This window comes from Hyla sarda, chromosome 1, assembly GCF_029499605.1.
Source record: "Hyla sarda isolate aHylSar1 chromosome 1, aHylSar1.hap1, whole genome shotgun sequence".
Taxonomy (NCBI): domain Eukaryota; kingdom Metazoa; phylum Chordata; class Amphibia; order Anura; family Hylidae; genus Hyla; species Hyla sarda.
Window position 1 is genome coordinate 119,445,415 of NC_079189.1, and position 23,542 is coordinate 119,468,956.

Consider the following 23,542-nt stretch of genomic DNA (forward strand, 5'->3'; position numbering starts at 1 on the left):
AGCAAACAATGTGCAAACTTAGCTTTTACTCATTGCTAGATTGTACTGGGCCTCACATAAAAACTGGCAAAATAAATAGTTAATAGTTATATTTGCATTTTGTACATGTAATAAATGGCTTCACACATCACATTCACATTTACAATATAAATATATTAGACCATATTAAACCATTAAATGGTTAACATATATTTTATTTATTTCCTATGATTCATTTTCATTGCATTATTATTTACTGTTTTACAGGACCTCCAGTAAATGTCACCTGCAACATATTTGTTAACAGCTTTGGATCCATTGCAGAAACCACTATGGTAAGTACATGGTAATAATATGTGTGCTTGCTCTACAAGTGTTCCATTTGTCATCACCTGATCTCTTATATAATCTTCTTCTTTTGCATGTTAAATGGCAATTGTTTTATAAATTACTTACCATAGGATAATTGTTGTGGGTATAACATAATAGATGGAGAATTATTATAACTTATTGAATTGTACTTTAGAAATTCCTCCATTATTGGCAATTTTTTACAGTTTATAAAAAAAATATATATATCAACGCAAAGTCTGAAGTAACTAACTGATATGGTCATAATGACACTGTGACTATGTCACATACACAAGATAACCATAGCTAAATCTATACTGTAGGCACTCACTTTGCCGCCATGCTCCACTAAGGGGAGCTTAGTTGAGAAGCTCATTTAAAGAACGTGAGTTGAGCAGAGAAAAGAAAAAAAAAAAAACACTGCCTGTCCTATTTTTTTCCACTCAACTCCCCTATAATTCCAGACACCAGATGGACCCCATTCAAGTCAATGGGGTCTGTTGGGACCCAGCAGTGTTAGTTGTGAAAAGGGGGTTAATTCAGCTTCCTTGTTTTGTTCATTGTTTAAACATAACCATACGGTTCAAATGTTAATGGCAAAAGGAGTTTTAAAAAAAAAAAAAAAATAATGTGTTACATTGAAGTCTATGGAAACCCGGTCATTAGTATACACATTTTTAGCAGTCCATAAAACAGTAAAAATGGAATTTAAAATGTAAAAGAAAATTGTAACCAATTTTTATAACATGTTCTTTTACAAAACATAAAACTTTTGTTTGCTACAAAAAAAAATAAAAAACTTTGTGTGAACATGGCCTTAAGGAGGTACTCCGACCCTAATACACCTTATCCCCTATCCAAAGTATAGGGGATAAGATGTCTGATCGCAATCTGTCATTCAGCACCTACCTTTGGGAGCTCTCCGCAGTGCTGGAGGCTCAGAGTGCTCGCAAAGGTGGTTGCTGAATGACAGATGACATCCAAAGGATAGGGGGATAAGATGTATTAGGGCCGGAGTACCCCTTTAAGGTCAATCCCTTGAAGCACTGCAGTTTTAGCATAGTATTTAGCACCAATATATTTTTCCGCACTGTACAGAGATCACCACTTACATTGGTCCCTGTCGCTATAACGCCCAAACTTAATTCCAAATTAACCTATTAGTATGTGTTTTGGAGCATGGGATAAAACGTAGAGAAAATAAATTCATGCAAACACAGAGAGGACATACAAACTCCATGCAAATATTTCCCTTGGTTAGCTTGAACCATCGAGAAGCCAGCAATGCAAGGCAAAAGTGCAAACCTACCTATAGTATAAATTGCAGTAAGAGGACTCTACACAGGACTCTGTTAGGCTGAGCTCACATATGTCCGGCATCCAACCTAAGTGAACTCAGCCTAAATCTCGCCGAAACTGATGCCGCAACTGATGCCGCAACTGATGACAACATGCATCAGTTGTCATGAGTTGTATGGCTTCCGACATCCATTGTTTCTGGCACTGCACAGGGGATGACAGCAAGCTGCCTTCCCTTGTCCGATGCTGTCAGGCATGTCCAACCATCCGGCATCAAAATTGGGATGCTGGATGATTGTGAACTGTCCCATTCAAATAAATAGGATCAGTTCTAGCATCAATTTCCCTCCGGTACATGCCGGAGGGAAACTATGCTGGATGCCTGATATATGTGAACCCAGCCTTACAGAACTCTAACGCACATTACACCCCCACTCTGCTATGAACAAATGATTAATGTAGATCCCAGTTAATTGAACTGTAGGCTAATGAAACAACCCCTTAAGGACTCATGACGTACTGGAACGTCATGAGTCCGCTCCCGATCTATAACGCGGGGCCACGCCGTGCGGGGCCACGGCAGCGTCATAGCGAGTCGGGCCCAGCCGTTGTAACAACGGCCGGGACCCGTGGCTAATAGCGTGCAGCATTGATCGCGCTGCCGCGCGCTATTAACCCTTTAGACGCGGCATTCAAAGTTGAACGCCGCGTCTAAAGTGAAAGTGAAAGTATGCCGGTTAGCTCAGGGAGCTGTTCGGGATAGCCGCGGTGAAATTGCGGCATCCCGAACAGCTTACAGGACAGCTGGAGGGTTCCTACCTGCCTCCTCGCTGTCCAATCGCCGAATGACTGCTCAGTGCCTGAGATCCAGGCATGAGCAGTCAAGTGGCAGAATCATTGATCACTGGTTTCCTATGAGAAACCAGTGATCAATGTAAAAGATCAGTGTATGCAGTGTTATAGGTCCCTATGGGAGCTATAATACTGCAAAAAAAAAAGTGAATAAAGATCATTTAACCCCTTCCCTATTAATAGTTTGAATCACCCCCCTTTTCCCATAAAAAAAAACCAGTGTAATTAAAAATAAACATATGTGGTATCGCCGCATGCGGAAATGTCCAAATTATAAAAATATATCATTAATTAAACCGCACGGTCAATGGCGCGCGCGCAAAAAAATTCCAAAGTCCAAAATAGTGCATTGTTGGTCACTTTTTATATCAAGAAAAAATGAATAAAAAGTCCTATCCGATCAATAAGTCCTATCAATGTAAAAATTGTACTGCTAAAAACTTTAGATCACAGCGCAAAAAATTAGCCCTCATACTGCCCCATACGCGGAAAAATAAAAAAGTTATAGGGGTCAGTAGAGGACAATTTTAAAAGTATAAATTTTCCTGCATGTAGTTATGATTTTTTTCCAGAAGTACGACAAAATCAAACCTATATAAGTAGGGTATCATTTTAATCGTATGGACCTACAGACTAAAGATACAGTGTCATTTTTACAGAAAAATGTACTGTGTAGAAACGGAAGCCCCCAAAAGTTACAAAATGGCGTGTTTTTTTTCTTCAATTTTGTCTCACAATGATTTTTTTTTCCATTTCGCCATAGATATTTGGGTAAAATGACTGATGTCATTACAAAGTAGAATTGGTGGCACAAAAAATAAGCCAGCATATGGATTTGTAGGTGCAAAATTGAAAGAGTTATGATTTTTTAAAGGTAAGGAGGAAAAAACGAAAATGCAAAAATGGAAAAACGCTGAGTCCTTAATCTCTAAAGTGTAGCTCCCACCAAGTTATATATAATCTAATATGTCCCTACCTATTAATAATCTAGCCCTAACCCCCTACCTGGCTTTAAAAACATTTTAAATTGCTTTAATAGAGCAGATTTAGTGCTTCTAAATCTGCTCTATCAAGCAGGGCAGGAAGCAGCGCTTCCCAGCAGGCAAGACGTCACTGATGCCTTGCTGGGCGCTTGCTTCCGCCCTCAGATCGTCTATGCAGCGCTCCTGTCGGGAGCGCGCATAGATGATCTGCCAATAGCACGGCAGGCAGCTCCGGGGTCTCCTCCTCCCTGTTTAGCTGTGCATGTGCTATCCAGGGAGGAGGAGTAGAGGAGCAACGCCGGCCTGCCGTGCACGATATTACTGCCGGTGTGAGGTGGTTTTTTGCGCCCCATAGATCCATGCGTCCACCTCACACCGGCAAATATAAGACTTCAGATCAGACTTACCCATCCGGAGGATCAGCGCAGCAATGAGTGCTCGCGCTGCCTCCGGACAGGGTAACGGGGGCGGGCGGGGCCGCGCGCAAGGCCAGTGTTGCTGGCCAATGCGCGCAGCCCCAGCTATCAGCGTGCTCGCTCTCGCCTGTTTGATTGACAGGCGGGAGCGAGCACAGCAGTGCCTGAATTTCGACTCATTGCCAGGCTGAAATGAGTCGAAATTCAGTGGTGACGTCACTGCTGAATGCATTCGGCCACTAGGAGGGCGAACCCTAGTGGCCGAATTTAAAAGTGATTTTAAAGTTGTTTAAAATCACTTTTTTTTTTATTAAAGTATATTAGAGATATGTTGTAGTACTTAAGTACTACAACATATCAATTTTTGTACTTCATGACAGTGCCCATTTAAGGGGTTAATATTTTGGAATCCTTATATTGGAAATATTTTTAGATTTTCCTATGTACTGTCACTGACAAAATCTATTTATATACCACAGGATTCTAGATTTTAGCTTGGTTTACTTGCCATAAGTATAAGCATAGTAGTGATATGTGTCACATTTCCAGCCATTTGAAGGTGTCTACATTTATTCTCCATATCATTTAATGCCTTTTGTTTTCAGTTGCACATTATGCAAATCTCATTTGGACAATATGTTTGTTTTCATATAAAACAGAGAAACAGTCAGATAGGACACAGCTGTTGATTTTCCTGCTAATTTCCATTTTGTAGGCACCACATGTTATAGGAAAACAATCTGGGTAACCAAACAATTGCCATTTTACATTTCATTTTAAATGTTGGAAAGGTTTGTCAAGGAAAATATGCTGGTTATATAAACACAGAATATCCTATTTTGCTGTGGAAATGTCTAAATTGAGTACAATGGTCTATGTCTTTAAAGGGGTACTCCGTCCCTAAGACATCTTATCCCCTATACAAAGGATAGGGGATAAGAGGCCTGATTGCTGGGGTCCCACCACTGGGGAAACCCTCAATCTTTCATGCAGCACCCCGCTATCATCAGCCTCCGGAGCATACATTGCTCCAGGTCTGATGAATCACGGTCACGGGGCCGGAGTATCGTGATGTCATGGCTCCGCCCCGTGTGATGTCACGCTCTGCCCCCCCAATGCAAGTCCATGGGAAGGGGCGTGGCAGCCACCACGCCCCCTCCCATAGGCTTGCGTTGAGGGGGTGGAGCAGGACGTCACACGGGAGCGGAGCCGCGACGTCACAATACTCTGGCCCTGTGATCATGATTCACCAGACCCAGCTCTGGATGCTGATGATAGCGGGGTGCTGCATGAAAGATTGATGGGTCCCCAGCAGCAGGACCCCTGCGATCAGGCATCTTATCCCCTATCCTTTGGATAGGGGATAAGATGTCTTAGGGCAGAAGTACCCCTTTAATCCACAGAATATATGATAAGTTTCTTATGGCTGGGGGTCCAACCACTGGGGCCCCTCTTGATCATGACAATGAGGCCATGTGTCCCCCATTTGAATGGGAGAGCACTTGGGCATGTGTGCTGCTGCTCCATTCAACTTTATGTAACTGATAGAGATAGCTGAGCACAGAACTTGGTTTTAATCAGTCCCATAGAGTTGAATGGAATGCCAGTGCAAATACTATGCATATGGGTGACACATGACCCCTATTCTGTTGATTGGTGACAGTCCCAACAATGGAAAACCCAGATACACTTATCACCTATCCTGTAGATATGTGATAAATGTTTTTCATGAGAAAACCCCTTTAATATGCATGGATAGAAGTGATAGTAAAAGTAATAGTTGAATCTTCATGCCTTATAGTGCAATCTCTCAGTGTCTAGCCCTTTATATTACTGCAAGCCACACTACTACAACACCATTTTTTGTCCTCTTTAGCAGTTGAGGAGGACATGAGCAGTCTAGTGGGCACAACAAACATGGTTTTATTTTTCTTGATGTAGCTTTCATGTATCTGTGCATAGGGGTGTAATTTGCTCCACTTCTTGGAGCAAGATCTTGGTAAACCCAGCAAACCTGAGAACAGGGATTTGAATTGTCAGAATGGGGTGGTAATGCACACATTTGGCTGCCACTGTTCAGGTCCCAGCTATCTCCAACAACTGCCATAGAGAATTAATGGAGCGGTGGGCAAGGGCACACATATGCACTGCCACTCCATTCCAACCTACAACTCAAGTCCCTATTCTTGAGATAGCAGGAGAAGGGTTCTAGAAGCCAAACCCTACTGTGATCTGGCAGTTTTCCACTATCATGTTGGTATGGGATAAGGTCTAATTGTGGGGAAACCCCTTTATGATATAAAGGTTCCCAGTAGAAGAAAACACAAAAAATGTGTGTTTGTAATAGGTATAATGATATCATATTAACTTGTATTAAAAAAACGTTTCAGGCTGCAATTTACAATTGTATGTAAATAGTTTGAGGGTTTTCTGAGAGATACTTTGGAGCATCTTGATAAAAATAAATGTATGACTCCAGAATTGCTCTATGAGAGATCGGTCCTGTCAAACTAACCTGATCAGCTTTTATGAGGAGGTGAGATCCATACTGGACCAGGGGGAAAAATTGGGATTTTTCCAAAGCATTTGATATGGTGCCACATAAAAGGTTGGTGCATAAAATGAGAAGGACTGGGCTTGGTGAGAATATGTGTAACTAACTGTCTCAGTGATAGCAAATAGAGGGTGGTTATTAATGGTACTTATTCTGATTGGGTGACTGTTACTAGCGGGGCACCACATGGGTCAGTCTTGGGTCCTGTCCTATTTAACTCCTATTTAACCCCTATTTAACCACCTTAGGACACGGCCATTTTTTGCTCATCTGACCACTGTCACTTTAAACATTAATAACTCTGGAATGCTTTTAGTTATCATTCTGATTCCGAGATTGTTTTTTCGTGACATATTCTACTTTAACATAGTGGTAAAATTTTGTCGTAACTTGCATCCTTTCTTGGTGAAAAATCCCCAAATTTGATGAAAAATTTGAAAATGTTGCATTTTTCTAACTTTGAAGCTCTCTGCTTGTAAGGAAAATGGATATTCCAAATAATTTTCTTTATTCACATATACAATATGTCCACTTTATGTTTGCATCATAAAATTGATGTGGTTTTACTTTTGGAAGACATCCGAGGGCTTCAAAGTTCAGCAGCAATTTTCCAATTTTTCTCAACATTTCCAAACTCACAATTTTTCAGGGACCATTTCAGGTTTGAAGTGGATTTGAAGGGTCTTCATATTAGAAATATGCCAAAAATGACCCCATTATAAAAACTGCACCCCCCAAAGTATTCAAAATGCCATTCAGTCAGCATTTTAACCCTTTACGTGTTTCACAGGAATAGCAGCAAAGTGAAGGAGAAAATTCACAATCTTCATTTTTTGCACTCGCATGTTGTGGTAGACCCAATTTTTGAATTTTTACAAGGGGTAAAAGGAGAAAATTTATACTTATATTTGTAGCCCAATTTCTCTCGAGTAAGCACATACCTCATATGTCTATGTCAAGTGTTCGGCGGGTGCAGTAGAGGGCTCAGAAGCGAAGGAGCGACAAGGGGATTTTGGAGAGTACGTTTTTCTAAAATGGTTTTAGCGGGGCATGTTGCATTTAGGAAGCCCCTATGGTGCAAGAACAGCAAAAAAAAAACCACATGGCATACCATTTTGGAAACTAGACCCCTTGAGGACCGTAACAAGTAATAGAGTGAACCTTAATACCCCACAGGTGTTTCACGACTTTTGCAAATGTAAAAAAATGAAAATAAAATTTCACTAAAATGTGTTTCCCCCCCAAATTTCACATTTTTGCAAGGGTTAACAGCAGAAAATACCCCCCAAAATTTGTAACCCCATCTCTTCTGAATATGGAGGTTCCCCATAGGTTGACCTGAAGTGCACTACGGGCGAACTACAATCGGAGGAGGAGTCATATTTGGCTTTTTGAAAGCAAATTTTGCTCAGGGGCATGTCGCATTTAGGAAGCCCCTATGGTGCCAGGACAGCAAAATAACCCCCACATGGCGTACCATTTTGGAAACTAGACCCATTGAGGAATGTAAAAAGGGGTACAGTGAGCATTTACCCCCCACTGGTGTCTGTCAGATCTTTGGAACAGTGGGCTGTATAAAATTTTTAATTTGCACAGCCCACTGTTCCAAAGATCTGTCAGACACCAGTGGGGGGTAAATTCTCACTGCACCCCTTATTACATTCCGTGAGGGGTGTAGTTTCCAAAATGGGGGTCACATGTGGGGTTTTGTTTTTTTTGCGTTTGTCAAAACCGCTGTAACAATCAGCCACCACTGTGCAAATCATATCAAATTTACATGGTGCACTCTCCCTTCTGGGCCTTGTTGTGCGCCCCCTGAGCACTTTGCGCCCACATATGGGGTATCTCCATAGTCGGGAGAAATTGCATTACAAATTTTGGGGGGCTTTTTTCCATTTTACCTCTTGTCAAAATGAAAAGTATAGGGCAACACCAGCATGTTAGTGTAAAAAAATTATTTTTTTACACTAACATGCTGGTGTAGACCACAACTTCACCTTTTCATAAGGGGTGAAAGGAGAAAAAGCCCCCCAAAATTTGTTAGGCAATTTCTCCTGAGTACGGTGAAACCCCATATGTGGTCCTAAATTGTTGCCTTGAAATACGACAGGGCTCCAAAGTGAGAGCGCCATGCGCATTTAAGGCCTGAATTAGGGATTTGCATAGGGGTGGACATAGGGGTATTCTACGCCAGTGATTCCCAAACAGGGTGCCTCCAGCTGTTTTAAAACTCCCAGCATGCTTGGACAGTCAACGGCTGTCCGGCAATACTGGGAGTTGTTGTTTTGCAACAGCTGGAGGCTCCATTTTGGAAACAGTGGCGTACCAGACGTTTTTCATTTTTATTGGGGAGGGGGGCTGTGTAGGGGTATGTGTATATGTAGTGTTTTTTACTTTTTATTTTATTTTGTGTTAGTGTAGTGTAGTGTTTTTAGAGTACAGTCACAAGGGCGGGGGATTACAGAGAGTTTCCCGCTGCGAGTTTGAGCTGCAAACTTGCAGCCTGATGCTCACTGTAAGCCCCCTGCCCATGTGAATGTACCCTCTACATTCACAGGGGGGGGGGACCTCCAGCTGTTGCAAAACTACAACTCCTAGCATGCACAGTCTATCAGTGCATGCTGGTAGTTATAGTTTTGCAACAGCTGGAGGCACACGGGTTGGGAAACACTGAGCTAGGAAACAGACAATGTTTCCCAACCAGTGTGCCTCCAGTTGTTGCAAAACCACTACTCCCAAACATTCTCAGGCATGCTGGAAGTAGTAGTTCGGCAACATCTTTAGAGCCAGATGTTGCCGAACTACAACTCCCAGCATGCTTGGAGTTGTAGTTTTGCAACATCTGGAGGACTACAGTTTGCAGACCACTAATACAGTGGTTCCCAATCTGTGCCCTTCCAGATGTTGCAAAACTACAACTCCCAGTATGCCAAAACTGTCCAGGCATGCTGGGAGTTGTAGTTCTGCAACATCTGAAGGGTCAGATGTTACAGAACTACAACTCCCAGCATGCCTGGACAGTAAGGGCATGCTGAGGATGTGTAGTTTTGCAACATCTGGAAGGGCACAGTGGTCCCAAAACTGCGGACCTCCAGATGTTGCAAAACTGCAACTCCCAGCATGTCTGGACGCCAAGGGCTGTCTGGGCATGCTGGAAGTTGTAGTGTAAGGGGACCAGATGGAGCAGTCTAGATCGCTTTACGGCGGTCTGGACTGCTGCAAAGGTCCCGCGACGCTGCCGAAGATCCACTCACCTGTCGCCATCGCCGCCGTCTCCGCCACCGGGATCCGGGTCTTCAGGGACGAGGTAAGTACCGGGGCCGGTCCCCAGCACTCCCCCATCCCCCTCCATGTCCTCCGGTCTTCCTCCTCTTCTCTCCGGACTTCCAGGGGCCGCCCCCCCCCTGCGATTGGTCGGTTAGCTAACCGAAGAATCGCAGGGGATAGGAGGAGGTGGCAGGCTTGCCACCTCGCTCCAATACTTCAGCATGGTCCTGGCTGTCTGTGACAACCGGGATCATGCAAAATTACCGGGCGGTCGGGTCCCAGGTCGGGTCGCCGCAGATCGCAGGGGCGATTTCCCTCGCGATTTGCGACGATCGCCGACATGGGGGGCCTACATGGCCCCCCTCGTTGTTTGCCCTGGATGCCTGCTGAAGCGGTAGGGACCGGAAAACGCCATGGCGTACTCATACGTCATCGGTCCTTAAAGCCCAGGGTGCGGAGACGTATGCATACGTCATGGGTCCTTAAGGGGTTAATATATTCATTAATGACCTTGTAGAGGGGTTGAATAGTAAAGTAGCAATATTTGCAGATTATACTAAACTCTGTAAAGTGGTCAACACAAAAGAGGGCAGTGCACTGTTACAAATGGATGTGGATAGGTTGGAGGTTTGGACTGGGAAGTGGCAGATGAGTTTCAACATTGATAAATGTAAGGTAATGCACATGGGGAAGAAAAATCCGGGCTGGGATTATGTATTAAATAGGAGAACACTTGGGACGACTGACATGGAAAAGGATTTCAAAGTCTTAGTTAACAGTAAATATAGGTGTAACGACCAGTGTTGGACAGCTGCTGCCAAGGCAAATAAAATCATGGGGTGCATCAATAGGGGCATAGATGCCCACGACAAGGAAATAATTCTACCACTGTACAAATCACTAGTCAGACCACACATAGAATACTGTGTACAGTACTGGGCACCAGTGTACAAGAAAGATATAGTGGAGCAGGAGAGGATTCAAAGATGGACAACCAGAGTCATAAGGGGAATGGGAGGACTACAGTACCCAGAAAGATTATAAGAATTAGGGTTATTTAGTTTAGAAAAAAGATGGCTTAGGGAAGACCTAATAACTATGTATAAATACATCAGGGGGCAGTACAGAGATCTCTCCCATGACCTATTTATACCCAGGACTGTATCCATAACAAGGGGGTATCCTCTACGTTTAGAGGAAATAAGGTTTCTACACCAGCACAGACGGGGGTTCTTTACTGTAAGAGTGAGACTATGGTGAGACTATGGAATTCTCAGCCTGAGGAGGTGGTCATGGTGAACGCTGTAAAAGAGTTGTAAAAGGGGCCTGGATGCATTTTTGGAAAATAATAACATTGCAGGTTATGAATACTAGATTTATAGGGAAAGAATGTTGATCCAGGGATTTATTCTAATGCTATATTTAGAGAAAGGAATTTTTACCTATAGTATGAGTTTTTTTTATTTTATTTTTTTTTCCTCTGGATAAACTCAGCAGGGACTCATTAGGGTTATAGGTTGAACTTGATGGACTCTGGTCTTTTTTCAACCTTATAAACTATGTAACTACTAACTATGTAACTATGGTTTATTGCTTCATTCATTTTCATTCCTCCGGTTATGAGGTTTTCAACCCTCTCCTGGATGTCGGTTCTTTGCATCCACACTAGATTTGATCTCATAGATTCTCCCATTGAGGGATCTCAATATATTTTTTAGACCCTGTGTTGACAGAAGCTAATGCTGAACTATTGTAATTTCCCCTTCCCTCTCCTTGCAATATGCAATAACAAAAATTAGTTGACAACAATTATGCACTTGTAAACTTAAAAATTGTCATCAGTATCACCCACTCTAACCTGTTGGTAAAGGGTTATATTGCGGGTGACACAAATGAAAACAATACATACTGATCTTCTGATCATGGCTCTGTTCTTCTTTAATCCCCGATCTTCTGGATATAGAAATGAGGAAATTAGAGCATGGACACGTTCCCAAGTCTCCCATGAACTGTGACATCCCGTATTCTGAAGATCTGTGTGCAGCACTAGTGTCAGGGACTGACCAGGGGACAGGTAGAGTGAGCCCTAAACTGACCCTAAAACCACTCTCCCTGTCTACTTGCCTATCCACCCTAAATGGTGGATCGACAACTGGGCACCAGTCCCTCCCTGAACTTAAGTGCATGGGCCTAAAAACACATATTAATAAACAGTTGTTCAGGAACGAGAAACATAACAGGAAAATAGAACCCTATAACAGATTAAGATCAGAGGACACAGATCAGTGAGCAGCAGAGGGGACTCTATGGATCAGCGGCCATGAACAGAGGACTCAGTGGTCGTGAACAGAGGACACTATAGATCAGTGGTCGTGAACATCAGTAGTCTTGTACAAAACTCCAAAGATCTGAAATCAAGAACTAATAAACATATAGAGTTCAAAACACCAGAGAGGAAAATGGATGAGTCTTAACAGACTCCAGGAACAGACAGGAATATAGCATAATCCCCCAGAACCTCCAGTAGACACAAAGTCCCCATGGACCAGTAACAGGGATCTATCGCTAACCAGGAATAATCGCAATCCCTCCAAACACCTCCAGTAGACACGGAGTCCCCATGGACAGGTAACAGGGATGCCAATTTACAACTCAGAAAAGCGGATACAACAGGAGATAATTATAGAACACTGTTCACACTGAACACAAGACAGGATTATTCACAATCTTTCAGAACACCTCCAGTAGACAATGAGTCCCCATGGAACGGTAACAGGGATGAATAGTTACAACCGGATATAATTATAGAACACAGTTCACACTGAACACAAGACAGGAATAATCTCAATCCCTTCAGAACACCGCCAGTAGACACAGGAATAACAATACCCTCTGAGTCCCCATGGACAGATAACAGGGATATCTAGATCAGAGCCTCCAGTAGACACAGGAATGTCCCCATGGAGCGATAACACAGAAAACGGATACAAGACCCTTTCTGTCCCTCCCCCTCTTTTCCTGTTCTTTTTATCCCTTGACTTCCCTCTCCCGTTTACCTGATAATGTAGAGGTCACACGTCTGTTTTCCATGTTTGACTCCCTTTGGGATGCTGAATCTTTATTTTGATTGTATTTGTGGCTGGAGCCCAAAGTGGACTCTCCCCAACCTCATTGTTGATTGTTTGCCATGTGACCAAATGTGCCAGTTGTTATCTGACATTTCTCTGACGGTTGTGTGACTGTACTTTCTTGAAAATGTTAATAAACATTTAATATGGAAAAAAAAAAAAGGAAAAGAAAACGGATACAAGAGCAAACACAGTGTGAACAGACACATAGCAGAAAGGATATATAAATTCTAAAACCGACTATACAAACACAGCTTAAAATCTACTAAGAGCATGCAACCTAACCATAGCTAAAACCAGAAAATATAAAGTGCATGCTAAAGCAAAATAGTAGATTGAAAGAGTGTTTCACCAAGAGCTCCAAAGCAGAATGTCCATCATGTTAGAAAGTCAGGATGTAATGAATGATCTCAATCACCAGCACTGAGGCTAGACAGAGCTGATCTTATGTAGACACACCCTAGCAGCTTGTCAGGATCCGGGCTGGCGGAGGGTGAGGACACTGGAAGTGGATCCTCTGTGTCAGAGAGGTGATGGCGTGGGCCGTACCAGGGGAACGGAGTCTAAGGGGTTACTGGTATTCACCAGAGCCCGCCGCAAAGCGGGATGGACTTGCTGCGGCAGGTAACCCCCAGGTCGTTCAACCTGGTAGCGACTCAACCTCTCTGGCAGCTGAGATGGCGCGGTACAAAAGGACAAGGCAAGGCAAGGTCAGACGTAGCAGAAAGGTCAGGGCAGGCGGCAAGGTTTGTAGTCAGGGGCAACAGCAAAGATTCTGGAAACACAGGCAAAGGACACACTGGAACACTTTCACTAGGCACTAGGCAACAAGATCCAGCAGGGACAGGAAGGGGAAGTGATGTTTTATAGGGAAACAGTGATTGGACTTGATTGGGCCAGGCACCAATTAGTGGTGCACTGGCCCTTTAAATTTCAGAGAGCTGGCGCGCGCGCCTTAGAGAGCGGGGCCACGTGCGCCGGGACGGGACAGAGGAAGGACGGGGCAGGTGAGAAGAGACATGGGATGCGATCCGTGAGCGGGCACGTCCCGTCCCGCGGATCGGATCCCTTCCGGTGACAGGGTTGCAGCGCTCTCGGTCAGCAACGCCGACCGGAGCACTGCAAGCAGAGTAACGCCGCGAACGCTCTGGGGAAGCAGCGGGGCCCGGAGCGCTCGGCGTTACACAGCTATTGGATAGCAAGCCAGAGGCTTTTAACTATTCCCTGGCCAGGGAACATAAAACTGTTCACACACAAGCAAATCACTGTAGCTGTGTGTTAACACAGACGTGACAACTAGGTTCTTTATTGTCATGCCTCCTACCCTTGTGCTCAGGCTGCTTGCTTATGGCTATCGTGCATGCAGAGAAGAGCTCTTATACTGCAGAGTGGAGTGCAGGCTCAGCACTGAGGGAGGAGTCATAATATAGAAAAAAACATTGCGACATATCTTCAGAATACCGGACACCACCATGCACAGGGTTGGGCTCGGGATGCCCCTCGTGCTCCAAGCTCCTCATCATCATATCCAGAAGACCAGGGATTACAGAAGAATAGAGTCATCGGTAAGTATGGTTTCCATCAGTGTCACCTGCACTATAACCATGTATCAACAGGTCAGTGCGGGTGATACTGATAACAGATTCCCTTTAAGCAAAATATGGATATGTAATGTGACATTTTTGTTTACTAGACAAATATTATCTCTAGTGTTATTATTTTAGGATTTAGTGTTATGATAATGTTGCTTTAATCTGCATATTTTTATATACTGGTTGTATTTTTATCCACTCGAGTCTTAATCCATTTATCTACTAGCTGAGTCTGTGGCCTCTAAACATGACTAAACCGATTGCCTTCGCCATCCATCACTCAGAACTCATTTGTCTTTAAATTCTTACAACTGGGAAAGCTAAACATACGTAAGTCAATAAATAATGCATTGAATATCACATCGTGCGGTCCCAGGCAGTTTTTTTTATTTTTTTTTCTTCTTAGCTCATACTCCTAAAGGTTATTTGAAAATCAACAAGGCTCAGAGGTTTGCGGATCTTATATGCATAAATCATTGCTGGCGCATGGCACGTACTTCAAACTGCTGGTAATGATGTTGGATGATAGCATACATTGTAAAACAAATGGCATGGCCTTTTATCAATTAAATATTTCATACATTAATTTTCTCTTATCTCTGAATCTATTAGCATAAGCCTTGAAAGTGCTGACGTGCCACGCTATGACAAATTGTCTCGTACTTATGTTTAGCGAATACGCTGGATGTAAGCAGCCACCTCACAGTGCATCATATTGTAGCCAGACCATGACCCTAAATCAGAGTTAATTCTGCAGACAAATCTTTGAGATTCTACTGAACAACAGCTGCTTAGTTGCTGCATGGGCAAATTAATCTATTCAAATCCCACAGCTGAATATCCCCTTCTGCATTTTAAGCTGACTACATCACAATACAGGCATACACACATACTAACCCTCTCACTGCTGAGATTTACATAGAAATCATTATTTCACATGTAGTTCATTCTAATACTCTCCCCATGCAAAAGGATGTTTAGAGCAGAGCAGTGAAGAAAATTACATTGAGGAAAATCAATGCATTGTTTATGCATTAAACTAAAGGCAAATCACAGCTAGAAGACAAATTGCTTCCATGGGTCAGGGTAAGTTCCAATATTCACATGTAGATGGATTTCCATTCAATGACAGCACATAATACATTTACAAATGATTGACTACCAGGGACACATTTCTTCTGCATGTTCTGACACTCAGAATAAAGGTTGTTTAGTTACTCTGTGATATAGAATAAAGGTTTTATATGCTTTAAGAGTACACCTGTGAATATAAGGACATGACTAGTAGTGTTTATTATTCTGTATAGTGTTTAGTGTTTTTTAACAAATACTGGTGGACAATGACGAATGGCAGCCATTGCTCTATATGTTTTATAAATACCCTTAAATTCTGTAAAAAATTTAGTAAAAATGGAATGCTTGGTGTGTGTTACGCCGAGCGCTCCGGGTCCCCGCTCCTCCCCGGAGCGCTCGCTTCACTCTCCCCGCGGCAGCGCTCCGGTCACGTCCTCTGACCCGGGGCGCTGCGATTCCGCTGCCAGCCGGGATGCGATTCGCGATGCGGGTAGCGCCCGCTCGCGATGCGCACCCCGGCTCCCCTACCTGACTCGCTCTCCGTCTGTTCTGTCCCGGCGCGCGCGGCCCCGCTCCCTAGGGCGCGCGCGCGCCGGGTCTCTGCGATTTAAAGGGCCACTGCGCCGCTGATTGGCGCAGTGGTCCCAATTAGTGTGTTCACCTGTGCACTTCCCTATATCACCTCACTTCCCCTGCACTCCCTTGCCGGATCTTGTTGCCTTAGTGCCAGTGAAAGCGTTCCTTGTGTGTTCCTTGCCTGTGTTTCCAGACCTTCTGCCGTTGCCCCTGACTACGATCCTTGCTGCCTGCCCCGACCTTCTGCTACGTCCGACCTTGCTTTTGCCTACTCCCTTGTACCGCGCCTATCTTCAGCAGCCAGAGAGGTGAGCCGTTGCTAGTGGATACGACCTGGTCACTACCGCCGCAGCAAGACCATCCCGCTTTGCGGCGGACTCTGGTGAAAACCAGTAGTGGCTTAGAACCGGTCCACTAGCACGGTCCACGCCAATCCCTCTTTGGCACAGAGGATCCACTACCTGCCAGCCGGCATCGTGACAGTAGATCCGGCCATGGATCCCGCTGAAGTTCCTCTGCCAGTTGTCGCTGACCTCACCACGGTGGTCGCCCAGCAGTCACAACAGATAGCGCAACAAGGCCAACAGCTGTCTCAACTGACCGTTATGCTACAACAGTTACTACCACAGCTTCAGCAGTCATCTCCTCCGCCAGCTCCTGCACCTCCTCCGCAGCGAGTGGCCGCTCCTGGGATACGCTTATCCTTGCCGGATAAATTTGATGGGGACTCTAAGTTTTGCCGTGGCTTTCTTTCCCAATGTTCCCTGCATCTGGAGATGATGTCGGACCTGTTTCCCACTGAAAGGTCTAAGGTGGCTTTTGTAGTCAGCCTTCTGTCCGGAAAAGCCCTGTCATGGGCCACACCGCTCTGGGACCGCAATGACCCCGTCACTGCCTCTGTACACTCCTTCTTCTCGGAAATCCGAAGTGTCTTTGAGGAACCTGCCCGAGCCTCTTCTGCTGAGACTGCCCTGTTGAACCTGGTCCAGGGTAATTCTTCCGTTGGCGAGTATGCCGTACAATTCCGTACTCTTGCTTCAGAATTGTCCTGGAATAATGAGGCCCTCTGCGCGACCTTCAAAAAAGGCCTATCCAGCAACATTAAAGATGTTCTGGCCGCACGAGAAATTCCTGCTAATCTACATGAACTTATTCACCTAGCCACTCGCATTGACATGCGTTTTTCCGAAAGGCGTCAGGAACTCCGCCAAGATATGGACTCTGTTCGCACGAGGCGTTTCTTCTCCTCGGCTCCTCTCTCCTCTGGTCCCCTGCAATCTGTTCCTGTGCCTCCCGCCGTGGAGGCTATGCAGGTCGACCGGTCTCGCCTGACACCTCAAGAGAGGACACGACGCCGTATGGAGAACCTCTGCCTGTACTGTGCTAGTACCGAACACTTCCTGAGAGATTGTCCTATCCGTCCTCCTCGCCTGGAAAGACGTACGCTGACTCCGCACAATGGTGAGACAGTCCTTGATGTCTACTCTGCTTCTCCACGTCTTACTGTGCCTGTGCGGATGTCTGCCTCTGCCTTCTCCTTCTCTACAGTGGCCTTCTTGGACTCAGGATCTGCAGGAAATTTTATTTTGGCCTCTCTCGTCAACAGGTTCAACATCCCGGTGACCAGTCTCGCCAGACCCCTCTACATCAATTGTGTAAATAATGAAAGATTGGACTGTACCATACGTTTCCGCACGGAGCCCCTTCTTATGAGCATCGGATCTCATCATGAGAGGATTGAACTTTTGGTCCTCCCCAATTGCACCTCGGAAATTCTCCTTGGACTTCCCTGGCTTCAACTTCATTCCCCTACCCTGGATTGGTCCACTGGGGAGATCAAGAGTTGGGGGTCCTCTTGTTCCAAGAACTGTCTAAAACCGGTTCCCAGTAACCCTTGCCGTAACTCTGTGGTTCCTCCAGTAACCGGTCTCCCTAAGGCCTATATGGACTTCGCGGATGTTTTCTGCAAAAAACAAGCTGAGACTCTACCTCCTCACAGGCCTTATGATTGCCCTATCGACCTCCTCCCGGGCACTACTCCACCCCGGGGCAGAATTTATCCTCTCTCTGCCCCAGAGACTCTTGCCATGTCCGAATACGTCCAGGAGAATCTAAAAAAGGGCTTTATCCGTAAATCCTCCTCTCCTGCCGGAGCCGGATTTTTCTTTGTGTCCAAAAAAGATGGTTCCCTACGTCCTTGCATTGACTACCGCGGTCTTAATAAAATCACGGTTAAGAACCGCTACCCCTTACCCCTCATCTCTGAACTCTTTGATCGCCTCCAAGGTGCCCACATCTTCACTAAATTGGACTTAAGAGGCGCCTATAACCTCATCCGCATCAGAGAGGGGGACGAGTGGAAAACGGCATTTAACACCAGAGATGGACACTTTGAGTATCTGGTCATGCCCTTTGGACTGTGCAACGCCCCTGCCGTCTTCCAAGACTTTGTCAATGAAATTTTTCGTGATTTGTTATACTCCTGTGTTGTTGTATATCTGGACGATATCCTAATTTTTTCTGCCAATCTAGAAGAACACCGCCAGCATGTCCGTATGGTTCTTCAGAGACTTCGTGACAACCAACTCTATGCCAAAATTGAGAAATGTCTGTTTGAATGCCAATCTCTTCCTTTTCTAGGATATTTGGTCTCTGGCCAGGGACTACAGATGGATCCAGACAAACTCTCTGCCGTCTTAGATTGGCCACGCCCCTCCGGACTCCGTGCTATCCAACGCTTTTTGGGGTTCGCCAATTATTACAGGCAATTTATTCCACATTTTTCTACCATTGTGGCTCCTATCGTGGCTTTAACCAAAAAAAATGCTGATCCCAAGTCCTGGCCTCCTCAAGCAGAAGACGCCTTTAAACGACTCAAGTCTGCCTTTTCTTCGGCTCCCGTCCTCTCCAGACCTGACCCTTCCAAACCCTTCCTATTGGAGGTTGATGCCTCCTCAGTGGGAGCTGGAGCTGTTCTTCTACAAAAAAATTCTTCCGGGCATGCTGTCACTTGTGGTTTTTTCTCTAGGACCTTCTCTCCAGCGGAGAGGAACTACTCCATCGGGGATCGAGAGCTTCTAGCCATCAAATTAGCACTTGAGGAATGGAGGCATCTGCTGGAGGGATCAAGTTCTCCTGTTATTATCTACACCGACCACAAGAACCTCTCCTACCTCCAGTCTGCCCAACGGCTGAATCCTCGCCAGGCCCGGTGGTCTCTGTTCTTTGCCCGATTTAATTTTGAGATTCACTTTCGTCCTGCCGATAAGAACATTAGGGCCGATGCTCTCTCTCGTTCCTTGGAAGCCTCAGAAGTTGAACTCTCTCCGCAACACATCATTCCACCTGACTGCCTGATCTCCACTTCTCCTGCCTCCATCAGGCAGACTCCTCCAGGAAAGACCTTTGTTTCTCCTCGCCAACGCCTCGGAATCCTCAAATGGGGTCACTCCTCCCATCTCGCAGGTCATGCGGGTATCAAGAAATCTGTGCAACTCATCTCCCGCTTCTATTGGTGGCCGACTCTGGAGACGGATGTTGTGGACTTTGTGCGAGCCTGCACTATCTGTGCCCGGGATAAGACTCCTCGCCAGAAGCCCGCTGGTTTTCTTCATCCTCTGCCTGTCCCCGAACAGCCTTGGTCTCTGATTGGTATGGATTTTATTACTGATTTACCCCCTTCCCGTGGCAACACTGTTATTTGGGTGGTCGTTGATCGATTCTCCAAAATGGCACATTTCATCCCTCTTCCTGGTCTTCCTTCTGCGCCTCAGTTGGCTAAACAATTTTTTGTACACATTTTTCGTCTTCACGGGTTGCCTACGCAGATTGTCTCGGATAGAGGCGTCCAATTCGTGTCTAAATTCTGGAGGGCTCTCTGTAAACAACTCAAGATTAAATTAAATTTTTCTTCTGCATATCATTCCCAGTCCAATGGACAAGTAGAAAGGATTAACCAGATCTTGGGTGATTATTTGCGACATTTTGTTTCCTCCCGCCAGGATGACTGGGCAGATCTCCTCCCATGGGCCGAATTCTCGTATAACTTCAGGGTCTCTGAGTCTTCCTCCAAATCCCCATTTTTCACCCTCTTCCCCCCCTCGCCCTCTGGTCTGCCCGCTGTGGATGAAATTTCTCGTGACCTTTCCATCATATGGAGAGAGACCCAAAATTCTCTCTTACAGGCTTCATCACGCATGAAGAAGTTCGCGGATAAGAAAAGAAGAGCTCCCCCCGTTTTTTCCCCTGGAGACAAGGTATGGCTCTCCGCTAAATATGTCCGCTTCCGTGTCCCTAGCTACAAGTTGGGACCACGCTATCTTGGTCCTTTCAAAATTTTGTGTCAAATTAATCCTGTCTCTTATAAACTTCTTCTTCCTCCCTCTCTTCGTATCCCTAATGCCTTTCACGTCTCTCTTCTCAAACCACTCATCCTCAACCGTTTTTCTCCCAAATCTGTTCCTCCCACTCCTGTTTCTGGCTCCTCGGACATCTTCTCGGTCAAAGAAATTTTAGCTGCCAAAAAGGTCAGAGGGAAAAATTTTTTTTTAGTGGACTGGGAGGGTTGTGGTCCTGAAGAGAGATCCTGGGAACCTGAGGACAACATCCTAGACAAAAGTCTGCTCCTCAGGTTCTCAGGCTCCAAGAAGAGGGGGAGACACAAGGGGGGGGGTACTGTTACGCCGAGCGCTCCGGGTCCCCGCTCCTCCCCGGAGCGCTCGCTTCACTCTCCCCGCGGCAGCGCTCCGGTCACGTCCTCTGACCCGGGGCGCTGCGATTCCGCTGCCAGCCGGGATGCGATTCGCGATGCGGGTAGCGCCCGCTCGCGATGCGCACCCTGGCTCCCCTACCTGACTCGCTCTCCGTCTGTTCTGTCCCGGCGCGCGCGGCCCCGCTCCCTAGGGCGCGCGCGCGCCGGGTCTCTGCGATTTAAAGGGCCACTGCGCCGCTGATTGGCGCAGTGGTCCCAATTAGTGTGTTCACCTGTGCACTTCCCTATATCACCTCACTTCCCCTGCACTCCCTTGCCGGATCTTGTTGCCTTAGTGCCAGTGAAAGCGTTCCTTGTGTGTTCCTTGCCTGTGTTTCCAGACCTTCTGCCGTTGCCCCTGACTACGATCCTTGCTGCCTGCCCCGACCTTCTGCTACGTCCGACCTTGCTTTTGCCTACTCCCTTGTACCGCGCCTATCTTCAGCAGCCAGAGAGGTGAGCCGTTGCTAGTGGATACGACCTGGTCACTACCGCCGCAGCAAGACCATCCCGCTTTGCGGCGGGCTCTGGTGAAAACCAGTAGTGGCTTAGAACCGGTCCACTAGCACGGTCCACGCCAATCCCTCTTTGGCACAGAGGATCCACTACCTGCCAGCCGGCATCGTGACAGTGTGCCATGTATTCTATGCTTTTGACTCTTTATACAGTGGGGAAAAAAGTATTTAATCAGCCACCAATTATGCAAGTTCTCCCACGTAAAAAGATGAGAGAGGCCTGTAATTTTCATCATATTTAGAGACATCAATTATGAGAGACATAATGAGAAAAATAAAATCCATAAAATCACATTGTTTGATTTTTAAAGAATTTATTGGCATATTATGGTGGAAAATAAGTATTTGGTCACCTACAAACAAGCAAGATTTCTGGCTCTCACAGACCTGTAACTTCTTCTTTAAGAGTCTCCTCTGTCCACTCATTACCTGTATTAAAGAGCTGTCGAAGGACACCAGAAACAAAATTGTAGACCTGCACCAGGCTGGGAAGACTGAATCTGCAATAGGCAAGCAGCTTGGTGTAAAGAAATCAACAACTGTGGGAGCAATTATTAGAAAATGGAAGACACACAAGACCACTCATAATCTTCCTCGATCTGAGACCCCATGCAAGATCTCACCCCGTGGTGTCAAAATGATCACAAGAACAGTGAGCAAAAATCCCTGAACCCCATGCGGGGACCTAGTGAATGACCTGCAGAGAGCTGGGACCAAAGTAACAAAGGCTACCATCAGCAACACACTATGCCGCCAGGGACTCAAATCATGCAGTGCCAGACTTGTCCCCCTGCTTAAGCCAGTACATGTCCGGGCCCATCTGAAGTTTCCTAGAGTATTTGGATGATCCAGAAGAGGATTAGGAGAATGTCATATGGTCAGATTAAACCAAAGTAGAACTTTTTAGTAAAAACTCAACTCATCATGTTTTGTTGCATCCAAAGAACACTATACCTACTGTGAAGCATGAGGGTGGAAACACCATGCTTTGGGGCTGTTTTTCTGCTAAGGGACCAGGAGGACTGATCTGTGTAAAGGAAAGAAGGAATAGGGTCATGTATCGTGAGCTTTTAAGTCAAAACCTCCTTCCATCAGCAAGGGCATTGAAGATGAAACGTGGCTGGGTCTTTCAGCATGACAATGGATCCCAACACACCGCCCGGGCAACAAAGGAGTGGATTCATAAGAAGCATTTCAAGGTTCTGGAGTGGCTTAGCCAATATCCACATCTCAACCCCATAGAAAACCTTTGGAGGGACTTAAAAGTTAGTGTTGCCCAGTGACAGCCCCAAAACATCACTGCTCTAGAGGAGATCTGCATGGAGGAATGAGCCAAAATACCAGCAACAGTGTGTGAAAACCTTGTGAAGACTTAAAGAAAACGTTTGACCTACTCATTGCCAACAAAGGGTATATAACAAAGTATTGAGATTAACTTTTGTTATTGACCAAACACTTATTTTCCACCATAATTTGCAAATAAATTCTTTCAAATCAGACAATGTAATTTTATGGATGTTTTTTTCTGGATGTTTTTTTATGGATGTTTTTACAGTCCTCTCTCATCTTTTTAAGTGGGAGAACTTGCACAATTAGTGGCTGACTTAATACTTTTTCCCCACTGTACCTATTGTAGATTGACAGTTCTTAGAAGCCACTATGAAATGGACATGGCTAAGGGGAAACATTTCATATTGCAAATATGTGTGTTACAGTTTCCTTATGTTAATAACAATAATAATGTATAATATGCTTAGTGCATTGTTTCATACTGATCATTACACATGCACATTTTATAAATTTTGTTCTTCATATTATCAGTATAGACAAAGACAAAACAAAGCAACTCTCTGGAATGACCATAAAAAAGAAATATATGGTATCAGAGTTGTTCATGGGTAGAAATGTCTTCACTCTGGGGGACAGTAGTAAAAAAATCCCCCCCCCCCCCCTCGACAATAGGCACCTCAAATAGGCACTCTCTAAATAAAGTAAAAGTCCCACATTTTAGAAGTTAAGAGTCCCTATACTAAATATGTGTCAACTGAGGGTGAGTCAGTGCTTCACAAACCTTCTGTGTTTTAAATTGTGGTGTTAATATGTAATATACAGTGGTCCCTCAACATACGATGGTAATCCATTCCAAATGGACCATTGTTTGTTGAAACCATCATATGTTGAGGGATCCGTGGTATGTAAAGTATAG

General features: G+C 45.1%; 1 protein-coding gene across 1 annotated transcript in view; it reads left to right on the forward strand.

Annotated features, from left to right (window-relative positions):
* GLRA3 (glycine receptor alpha 3) overlaps nucleotides 1-23,542 on the forward strand; it is a 205,424-nt gene that overhangs the window by 50,398 nt on the left and 131,484 nt on the right. Inside the window, exon 3 of the mRNA XM_056560691.1 lies at nucleotides 247-314. Within this exon, the coding sequence (XP_056416666.1) occupies nucleotides 247-314 (68 nt within the window). The remainder of the gene's footprint in view (nucleotides 1-246; nucleotides 315-23,542) is intronic.